This window comes from Hemiscyllium ocellatum, chromosome 13 (assembly GCF_020745735.1).
Source record: "Hemiscyllium ocellatum isolate sHemOce1 chromosome 13, sHemOce1.pat.X.cur, whole genome shotgun sequence".
Taxonomy (NCBI): domain Eukaryota; kingdom Metazoa; phylum Chordata; class Chondrichthyes; order Orectolobiformes; family Hemiscylliidae; genus Hemiscyllium; species Hemiscyllium ocellatum.
Genome location: NC_083413.1, coordinates 68,051,616 through 68,062,936, shown reverse-complemented (window position 1 = coordinate 68,062,936; position 11,321 = coordinate 68,051,616). Strand labels below are relative to the sequence as shown.

The following is an 11,321-nucleotide window of genomic DNA, read 5'->3' as shown; positions in this document are numbered from 1 at the left end:
ATCTTTTCTGAGCCCTTTTGAGTTTCACAACATCTTTCCGATAGGGTCTAACTTACAGATGCTCTAACCAAAAAAGGAAAGCATACCAAGCACCTTCTCAACTATCCTATATATTTGTGATTCTGCTTTCAAGGGGCTGTGAACCAGCACTCCCAGGTCTTTTTGTTCAGCAACACTGCCAAGGGCCTTACCATTAAGTGAATAAGTCCTGCTCCGATTTGTACTCTGAGGTAAACTTCTTCTCTGTCCAGATATATATCTGCAAAGATATATTGGACAAGATAGAGGGGGATGGGGAGAAGAGAATGGAAAGAACAAAAGTAAGTGATAGAAGAAACTGAGATTTATTTGCCAAGGTTCATAAATTGCAGCCATGATTTGATAGACTTGTGTTTTTTTCTTGCAACAGAGGAAGATGTGGATTAACTAAATTGACGTGATCAAATATGAAGGGTTTAGAACGATATTGGGTAAATGCTGGTAAATTGGACTAGATTGTATTAGGTTATCTGGTCAGCATGGACGAGATAGACCGAAGGATCTGTTTCCATGCTGTACATTGAGTTCAGACACATGTCGGCAAATAACCAATATCGTGGTGAATCTGGCTCAAGAGGCTGAATGACCTATTTATGTAAATACTAATAAATCCACACAGTCATTTCCTTACGCCATGGCTGTCACAAACATAAAAAGCTAATATTTTTTCATTATTATACCTCAACATTCCATTGAATTAAGTATTTCAATCAAACTGCAGTTTGTGTATTCACCAACGCAAGCATTACATAATCACAGATGGAAGAAAACAAGCCAATGAAGGGTAAAATTTCACAAACTTTCCCATGGTATGTAAAATATGACACAACCACATTGTTCCAAAACATGCTCTACCAGTTTAGCAGAAAGGACTGAAGTTTATTTTTGAAGTGAATATTTCTTCCAATATGCCTAAGTACCAAAAGGAACATTACATGCAACCAAGTTCCGAAAAAATGGCAAGATGGTTTTTACCAAATGGTTGCGACACCGAAGCAGTCCATATGGCCCACTGTGTGTGTGCTGTTGTAGTCAAGGAGCCATTCACCTAGTCCCACTTCCCTGTTGTCTCCCTCTGGTCTTGTTTATTCTTTGTTTTCTAAATTGCAATGAATTATTATTTGCTTGCGCTACTTGTAAGCATTATTTTCATTATAAGAAATATAATGCTATTACTAGTTTAAGACTACAAGATATCAGAGCAGAATTAGGCCATTTGGTTCCTCTGGTCTGCTCCCACCACTCAATCTTGGCTGCTTTGTTTCTCAACCCCATTCCCTTGCCTTCTCACCATAACCCTTTATGTCCTTATTAATCAAAAATCTATCTATCTCCGTCTTAAACATGCTCAATAACTTGGCCTCTACAGCTTTCTACAGCAACTAGTTCCACAGATTCACCACTTTCTGGCTGAAGAGTTTCCTCCTCATCCCTGTTCTAAAAGGTCTTCCCTTCACTTTGAGGCTGTGCCCTCAGATTCTCGTCTCTGCTGTTAGTGGAAACATCTTCATGACATCCACTCTATCCAGGCAATCTCAGCATTCTGTCAGTTTTAATCGTCGTCATCATTCAATCTCATTCATCTAAACTCCATCGAGCACAGATCCAGTGTTCTCAACTGCTCCTCTTATGACAACCCCTTCATCCTGGGGGTCATTCTTGTATACCTCCTCTGGACTCCATCCAACACCAGTACATCCTTTGTTCGATACAGGGCTGAAAATTCCTGATTCTATTCCAAACCTTGGACAGCCTCAGTAGTATATCTCATGGGTTATATTCTCGCCCTCTTGAAGTGAATGCTAACATTGCATTTCTGTCTCTAATTGCCAATTGAACCTGCATGTTACCCTTAAAAGAATCCTGAACTTGGATTCCTAAGTCCCTTTGTACTTCAAATTCTGAATCAATTCTCCATTTAAAAAATAGTCTATGCCTCTATTCTTCCTACCAAAGCGCATAACCTCACATTTTCCTGCATTGTACTCCACCTGCCATTTCTTTGCCTATACTCCTAGCCTGTCCAAGTCCTTCTGCAGCCTCCTTGCTTCCTCAACACTACCTGTTGCTCCATCTATCCTTGTATCATCTGCAAACTTAGTAGCAACACCCTTAGTTCCTTTGTCCATATTGTTAATGTATAACGTGAATAATTTGGTCCCAACACATGACCCCTGCAGAACTCCACTAATCCTGAAAAAGACCCCTTTATCTCCACTCTCTTTCTTCAGGTAAGAGAGTGCCTCCTGCAGCATGTCCTTTCAGTTTCCCAGAAACTGCAGTACTATGTTTTACCTCTTGAAATGATTGTCCTCATGAAGGCTTTTCTTGGCATAATTCAGTGCCAACATTCAGTAAGTAATGAATGTTGTCACAAAATGACCCCTGGCAATTGGGACTTTTGTGGGGACAAGATTTATTATTCAAAGGAACAATGCTACAAACAGTCAAAATAAACTTCCTGAATTCAGCTCTCAAAAAAATGTACCTTAGAAAATACATGAGCAGCAACAAGGAAAGCAATAATTCCTCCGGAAAGTACAGGTGTTGACAAGGTCAATGTTTTGTCAAGAATTTGATTGATCTTGTGACCATTCTTATCTTTCCCCAAAGAGTGAAATTCCAAATATTCTCAAATACTTTGATGAGCTTCTTTGATTTAACAGTATACATTTTATACAATTTCATTGTTAACAGTTTAAGAAACTATGAATTCGCTTGAACTTAAATCAGAAGAGCTTTCAGAGGCTAAAAGTTTTAATCCCTTAATAAGTTTTCTAGATGAATGCTGCCTAAGTGATTTTAAACTCAGCCAGCTTTGCTGAAGTGAGGATCAGTTTAAAACATCTCGGTATTCACCCCTGTGTTCACACCTCTCCATGACCTCACCATTACCTGCTTCCATTACCTTTTACAGCCAATCCTCAGGCAGCACTGCACTTCTCCCATTCTGCTCTAAAGCGACAGTTGTTTTCCTCCGCAACCTATAGAAAATCACACTATGGAAAACCGCTATAGAAAATCTAACTGTGGGAAAACCGCTATAGAAAATCGCACTGTGGAAGACCGCTATAGAAAATCGCACTGTGGAAGATCCCTAATAGAATCACTGTACCCATTCAGTATAAAGTTCATGTTATCCAAACAATGGCCACAAAATGTCGATTGTGTTATAGCCAATTCACGCTAACAAAACATGTGTTATAGAAGAATGACCTGTACTACGATATCTATTATATTTACTTCCAGCTGACCATGTCATCAGCCTGAAATTCCCTCCCTAAGTCTTGTGATTTCTCTACATCTCTTTTATTCTTTAAAACTCTTCATAAAGTCTTCCTCTTGGGCCACTTCTGGTCATCTATAATAATATTCACTGTATATTTCTTTCTATCAAACCATTCCATAGAGATCATGTGAAATGACTTGAGGCATTTTATTATTATTATAGAAATACAAAAATAGCATATCAATAGATTTTCACACCCTAATTAACTGTGGCAATGCAATGAAATTTGATAGAGGGTCAGTGAAAGATACATCACAAATAGAAAGATTCTGTTATAATTAAGGATGGCCTACTGGCATTATCGCTAGTCTATCAATCCAGAGACCAGGTATTGGACTGAGGAACTGGGTTCAAATTCAATCATGGAAATTGAATTTGATAATCATTTAGAACTAGAAGTCTAATGATGACCATTGGAAAAACCAGCCCGGTTAACTAATGTCCTTTAAGGCAGGAAACTGCCATCCTTACCTGGTTTGGTTACATGTGACTCCAGACCCACAGCAATTTGCTTGACTCTGAACTACCCTCTGGGCAATTAGGGATGGGCAATAAATGCTGGCCTACCCAGTGATGACTTCATCCTGTGAACAATTTTTTAAACAACTATGAAATCAAGTAGCCAGCTGTGGTACTTCATGTGCAACAGAAAAATACATGTTTTAAAACCAATTAAGTTCCACAGAATAATCTAGCAATTGTGTAGTCTTTTTGAAATGAGAAATGTCAGATTGTTGGTTGAATTAGGGATCAAAGAGCAAGAATAAGTGGAAAATTCAGGAAATGGATACCAACAATAAAGCGGTCTCAGTTCGTAGAACAAAATGGGGAATAGCAAATTGGCAGGTCATTCCACATATCAAACAATTTTATTTTCCATTGACTTAAATTAGTTGCTACTGTCCCCATGTTATGAACAGACAAATACCCTAAATCTCTAATGAAACTTTAAAGACAGCATTCTGGGTGGAAAGAAAGGGGAAAGAATTTTCCAGAAAGGTAGCATCTGACAATGTTGCTTCCAATCAACAGTTTGTAGAGGGCATCATACGACTGGCAAAGCATAATGGGTATGAAAGTAAATTCACTGAGGCACAGGGAGCCAGTCATGATTGATCAGTGAAGCTTCAACAAGTCTTTTTGAAGGATGTTAACATTGTAAGGGCAAAATATTTCATCAACATACTTTCAGTTCATATCGCCACCCTGACTCGCACAGAATCTTGTAGAATTTTAGTTACATTGTTCCTTGAGGAAACTGTTATTCACAGCTTTCAAATAATAAACATAAAATAATCAGCACTTATGTTCTCAGGAATCAGAGTGATTAATGCTCTAATGTCATTAGAATAAACTCTGGATCAATGATTAAACAGAAAAGCAGTGTTTTTCCAGCTTTTTTGGCTGCCCCCAAAATGATGGCAGGATATGCTCTGTGAGGAAAGTGAGGACTTCAGATGTTGAAGATTAGAGTTGATTGTCTGGTGCTGGAAAAGCGCAGCAGGTCAGGCAGCATCCGAGGAGCAGTAGAATCAATGTTTCGGGTAATTCCTGATGAAGGGCTTTTGCCCGAAACGTTGATTATCCTGCTACTCGAATGCTGCCTGACCTGCTGTGTTTTTCTAGCACCACACTCTCGGCTCTATGCTTGTGAAGTTCTATCCCATATATTAATTCATATTTTTAAATAAAACTTGTTTGGCATTTCCAGGAAAATTGTAACTGTCTTCTGAAATAAGCTATCTTTAATTATTTTACCCTAAGTACAGAAGACAGAAACAAATATATTTATTGCTGTCCACACATATAGACATCAGCAATCTCCATCCTAGTGAGAGAATAATTTTATAACACACAATAAATTCAGTTTCAAAACAGTTCTATTCAAGCAATAGAATTATTACAAAATCATTTGCAAAATATAATGATTCCACTTGATTTTCTTCATTTCACTTAAACATTTTCTACTTCACTTGATATCATTGAAGAATGTTTCTCTGATGACTACAAGGGAAAATACACGCAGGAAATTTAGAATATGAAGGCTGTTTCACTTCCTTTATTGCACATCTTTTCCACTGACTTTTTTTTTACCTGTACTCCAAATCCTCTCTATAAATAAGATGATAAGAAAGGGCAAGATCACTGCTTATCTGAGGTATTATTTAGAGACCAGCAGAAGAAAAGTTTGCTTCAAGTAATCAGTGATAAAATGACTGCTCTCAGGAACCTCGTAGTAGCTGCTTTATTTTCACTGTTGGTGCTGAACATGCTCAATGACTCAGTCTCTGCAAGTAAGTAGTGCATTAACTATTAACTTATTTCAACTCAAGATATATTATAAAACTAATATCTATTATAGCTGAAAATGTGTTGCTGGAAAAGCGCAGCAGGTCAGGCAGCATCCAAGGAGCAGGAGAATCGACATTTCGGGCATGAGCCCTTCTTCAGGAATTCCTGAAGAAGGGCTCATGCCCGAAACGTCGATTCTCCTGCTCCTTGGATGCAGCCTGACCTGCTGCGCTTTTCCAGCAACACATTTTCAGCTCTGATCTCCAGTATCTGCAGCCTTCACTTTCTCCTAATATCGATTATAGTCTAACATAGGTGTGGTTAACTGTATGGCTGGTTTGCTATGTATAGTAATGCTGACAGTGTGGGTTCAACTTTGGCACTGGCTGAAGTTACCATAAAGGACTCTTCTTCTCTCTGCTGAAGCATGGAGACCCTCGGGTTAAACCACCACCAGTGGACTTTCTCATGAGGGAATGGAACTGCAGCAACTTTACCTTTTAGGACATAAATAATTGCTTTCAATGGGACGATAGAATAATGCAGCATGTGATACGACAAACTCTGAGTAAAGAGGATATAAAGATAAATGAAACGTTGTAAACTCATATAATTTTGATTTAAAGTTTACACAAAGGTGGTGTAACTTTTAATTCATTATGATTACTGAATGTACTGTGAAATCTAATAAAGACAAAGGGTTTATATTAATCCTACTTTCAAAATGGATTACTGTTTTAAAACAAAACATGCATCTATCTAATGCCATTATTTTCAACCTCTACAGTGGACTGCTGTCTCCGGTACTCAAAGAAACGGTTACCTTTTAGACTAATTTCCGGCTATGTGGAACAACAGTCCAATGAGATCTGTGATATAGATGCAATTATGTAAGTACAAAGCCTTTCTGAATCAAACGGAATGATTAGAAATTACTTGTAGTATTGACCATGAACTAACAAACTTTATGTAAATGCAGATTCTACACTGTTGGAGGGCAGGCAGTATGTGCAAACCCTGACATGGTTTGGGTGAAAATTGCATTGAAGTTGCTGAGGTAAGAGCGCAAACTCTTAATTATACCAAAAAATGGTGAAATTTGTTTCTAGAATGTTGAAGTACTATTTTTCCCTTTGATAAACTACACAAATCAGAAATTAATATTAATTAAAAAGGGTATGCCAAAGAATATGCCATTTTACAGCTCTCTACTGAAAATATGTACAATTCTAAAGCAAAATAAATTTTTTATGAAGAATTGAAATTTGATTAACTAACTCCAAAGGTTACTTGAGGACAGTTACCAGAAAAGTTAATTTTGTAAAAATATCTGAACTTTTCTTATCTTTATATTCTTCCTTCTTGCTGGCATTTGCTGCCAATCCTTAACTGCCCTCTGGTCATTTCATGGACACTTAATAGTCAACCATATGTAGGTCAGTCTGGTGAGGGATGGACGATTTCATTCCCTAAAAGGACATCAGTAAACCAGATTATTTACTTCTTTCCCTCAAAAGACAATAGAAAATAGTTATGTCGTCACCATTAAATTAGTGCTTTTAAATTCCAGATTTATCAATTCAATCTCTCATGGTAGGATTTGAACCCCTATCTTCAATTCACTAGCATGGGATGCTGGATTAATCATCCAATTACAACACCACAATGCCACCACCACCCATGCGTTGTCATTACTGTGCCTTCGTTATAGAAACATGAAGACAGAGTACAGGCCTGTACTAATAAATAAGATTCATTTAGAGCTAAAACAGTTCCTTTATACTCCTGCTGTTACATGTCTTCTTGCTAATGAAAGTGAATAGGTATCAAAGTAAAGAATATTGTGAATACTTAACAGGTCAGGCAGCATCTGTGGAGAGAAACAATGATTGTTTCAGATTGGTAACATTGCATCAAAACTCTGTTTCTTTTTACACAGATGCTACCTGATTTGTGTTTTCCAGCATTCTTTGTTTTTATTTCAGATTGCCATCTGCAGTGTTTTGTTTTTTGTAATTGGTGTCACGTTGCCAATCTCACACAATCTGTACTGTGGTGGGAAACAGAACATATGACACTGGTACAGTGTTGTGTCATGACTGCAACAGAATCAAAGAATTAAAATTGCATTAATTGTGCAAGTCAATGGGTTTGAGTGAGTTAAAATTAGAGCCCATCATTATAGTAAACAGGAGAAGGCAAGACAGTCTGATATATCCAAAAGGCATCTGGTTGGGTTGGTTAGGTCACTTGGCAGGATGCCTGGCTTGTAATGTTTTGTAACACCAGCAACACAGGTTCAATTTCCACACTGTGTGAGGTCACTATAGAAGCCCTTCTCTAACTCACCTTTCACCTGAGGTATGGTGACCTACAAATTAAACCTGCAAATGTGTTGCTGGTCAAAGCACAGCAGGTTAGGCAGCATCTCAGGAATAGAGAATTCGACGTTTCGAGCATAAGCCCTTCATCAGGAATAAGAGAGAGAGAGCCAAGCAGGCTGAGATAAAAGGTAGGGAGGAGGGACTAGGGGGAGGGGCGATGGAGGTGGGATAGGTGGAAGGAGGTCAAGGTGAGGGTGATAGGCCGGAGTGGGGTGGGGGCGGAGAGGTCAGGAAGAGGATTGCAGGTTAGGAGGGCGGTGCTGAGTTGAGGGAACCGACTGAGACAAGGTGGGGGGAGGGGAAATGAGGAAGCTGGAGAAATCTGAATTCATACCTTGTGGTTGGAGGGTTCCCAGGCGGAAGATGAGGCGCTCCTCCTCCAGCCGTCGTGTAGTTGTGTTCTGCCGGTGGAGGAGTCCAAGGACCTGCATGTCCTCGGTGGAGTGGGAGGGGGAGTTAAAGTGTTGAGCCACGGGGTGATTGGGTTGGTTGGTTCGGGCGGCCCAGAGGTGTTCTCTGAAGCATTCCGCAAGTAAGCGGCCTGTCTCACCAATATAGAGGAGGCCACATCGGGTGCAGCGGATGCAATAGATGATGTGTGTGGAGGTACAGGTGAACTTGTGGCGGATATGGAAGGATCCCTTGGGGCCTTGGAGGGAAGTGAGTGTGGAGGTGTGGGCGCAAGTTTTACATTTCCTGCGGTTGCAGGGGAAGGTGCCGGGGGTGGAGGTTGGGTTGGTGGGGGGTGTGGATCTGACAAGGGAGTCACGAAGGGAGTGGGAATTAAACCCACAACCAATCAACTCTCTCTAATGACAGCACAGTCCTCTGGGACTTTGGCAACTTTGCTTTTAAGTTGTATCTAAGCATGTAATTCTTGACCTGGGATTGTTGGCACTAGATAATTGAAAGAGTTCTATCCACCCTGAAAATGACAGTTCTCAATTCAAAGAAATACTTTCTTAACAATCTCCGCATGAGAGCTTTTGAGTATGTACAAAACATAATTATATTTTACATAAAAAGAAAAAAACAGTGCAGAAATTGTAAACTTAAAGTAAGAACAGGAAATGCTGCAAACTAATCCATCAGTACCCCTGGACACAACAGACAAAACAACACTTTCTGTTGTGCACCTGCAAAATTACAATTTAAGAGTTAAAAATACATATTGGCAGAATTTGAACTCCACCACAGAGGCTGACTCCTCTGCTGTAGGTTTCCAATCATATCCCAGTTTTAATCATGATTGTGTTGCTTTATTGTTAGAGTTAAGTGATCTGAAACAAAATTCTCATTTTCTTTTCCTACAGCAAAAAACTGGAAGAGATGTCCCTTGATTGATGAATTCCTTCTCCACAAATAGACTGTCAGCTTTGCTTAAGCAATTATTTCTGCATAGCATCTATGTACTAAATTATAGTTGGTGGCAATAAGGCTGCTAACAATTTGCTGCAGTGACAGATTGAAATGTTAGCTGAGTGTGGCTATGTTATTTGTATAGATACATTATTTGTTAGAAAATCGAACTTCATTTTTCATACATTTTCCAATGTTTAAGTAATACATTAAAGTGCTAAAGATTCACCAATTTGTGTTTCTATGTGTTCCTTTTGCCTGTGCATGTACTTTATGCATGTCGAGAGCCTAATTAATAGTTGCATTGATTTTTGTGTCAAATCAGTAGCATAGATGTGTTGTGACAGAGCTTAGACATAAATGTGGAGCTTGTCTTAACTACCAGAACTGCTGATTGAGGCATGTACATTATGCATAGAACCAGTAGAGATCCTTATATTGCTATGTCTTAAAGTATGTCCTGCTGCAGACCGAGTATTACAACTTGAGGAAACTACATGTGATACCATCAGCTATCCTAGTGGTAGTTCCGCTACATACTGCTGCAACTAACAGTAACTGTAAGCTGAAAAGTGAAGGGTCGCGTGGCGGGGGTGGGGGGGGCTTCAATGTTGATGGGAAGGCACAGGTTGGAGAAGCTATCACCTTCCCAGCTCCCTACCATTAGATTGTACAGGCAAAGTCAGCCCAGCGAAGGACAAGGCCATGATTAAGGACCAGCTAAGGGCATTCCTCAAGCCCACCAACATCACCCAAAACCACCCTGATCCTTCCAACCCAATACATATAACTACCTGTTATCACACCCACCGAGAGGGGACAAGAGCCTTAACACACAGGCAAACAGCCAGGTGAACCCACCTGACCAGGCTACAGGACAGGGTGGAGGTGGGAGAGGGTGGCGGGGGAGGGGTTGGGGAGGGTCCTCCTATTTAGGCACCCAGTGAGGAAAAGTAGTGAGTGCCTGGGACTTTGTAAAACAAGAGCTGCTGTCTAACAGCTGACAGCAATTATAAGAAGCAACCTGAGTAGAAACTTTCATCTGCAATATAGAAAGAGAAACAGTATTAGCGAAATGAACCATCATCAATAAGAAAAGACATTTTTGAGGCGAAGGGGGGACAAAAAAGAGTGGGACCTATTGGAAGGGGTTTTCTCGATACAAAGGATCTGTAGCATGATGTTGGAGGTAAAGGAAGCACTCACTCAGCTCTTTAAGAATGTTTGAAATTAAATATGGCCACAGTTGCCAGACCACCATAAAGGAGGGATGGCCTGTGGTTATAGTTTGATCTGCCACGCACAATATAGCTGTCGCTAGCTAGGTGATCCTATTTACATATTGGCAGGCCAATGCTAGCTTCTGACTACACTGGCAGCCAAAAGACGAGCTCAAAACTTCCATTTGGCCTCTTATCACAAGTGTTAAATGGTCTTTTAATGAACTTAACAAGCTAGCTTGTGATTCTGGGTAGTTGTCAGATCCATGTTATGCTGGCCCTGTCAGACATTGCTGGAAGGTGTGGGATATGATGGGGGAATAACTGGCCTTGTGGAGCTTTGTGTTCCTTCCACTTCAGTTCCCATCCTCAACAACATCCAGAAACCTGGGCAAACAGTCAGCCAAGGCACGATGGACTGAATGGTCTTCTTGCCATGCTAAGTCATGCTAACATTTCTAGGAGACACAGAATCTGATTTGTTCTGTCAGGGCTGAATTGCAGCAGCTGCAAGACAAGATGACTGACTAGGTTGCGATGAACGATTGCAAGTGATGCGCCCAGCACTTTGCTGCTGTCATGAAATTTGCCAGCAACTGAATAGATGGCAAACATCCCTCCACCTGGAGTCCAAAGGACCTACTTTAGTGGCCAGTTATGGGTTGATTCTCTTCTCCATTGGCGTTTTACCAGTGAAACCCTGGTAACCTGAAACAAGCTGATGTGTGCCTTCTTTGT

At 40.1% G+C, this 11,321-nt stretch overlaps 1 protein-coding gene across 1 annotated transcript; it reads left to right on the top strand.

Moving 5' to 3' along the window:
* The first annotated feature begins 5,468 nt into the window (after positions 1 to 5,468).
* On the top strand, positions 5,469 to 9,575 carry LOC132821600 (C-C motif chemokine 20-like). The gene is made up of 4 exons (XM_060834276.1): positions 5,469 to 5,622; positions 6,408 to 6,510; positions 6,600 to 6,677; positions 9,318 to 9,575. Exons 1-4 carry the CDS (start codon positions 5,541 to 5,543, stop codon positions 9,346 to 9,348), a joined length of 294 nt encoding a protein of 97 aa, XP_060690259.1. The 5' UTR covers positions 5,469 to 5,540; the 3' UTR covers positions 9,349 to 9,575.
* Positions 9,576 to 11,321: the final 1,746 nt, after the last annotated feature.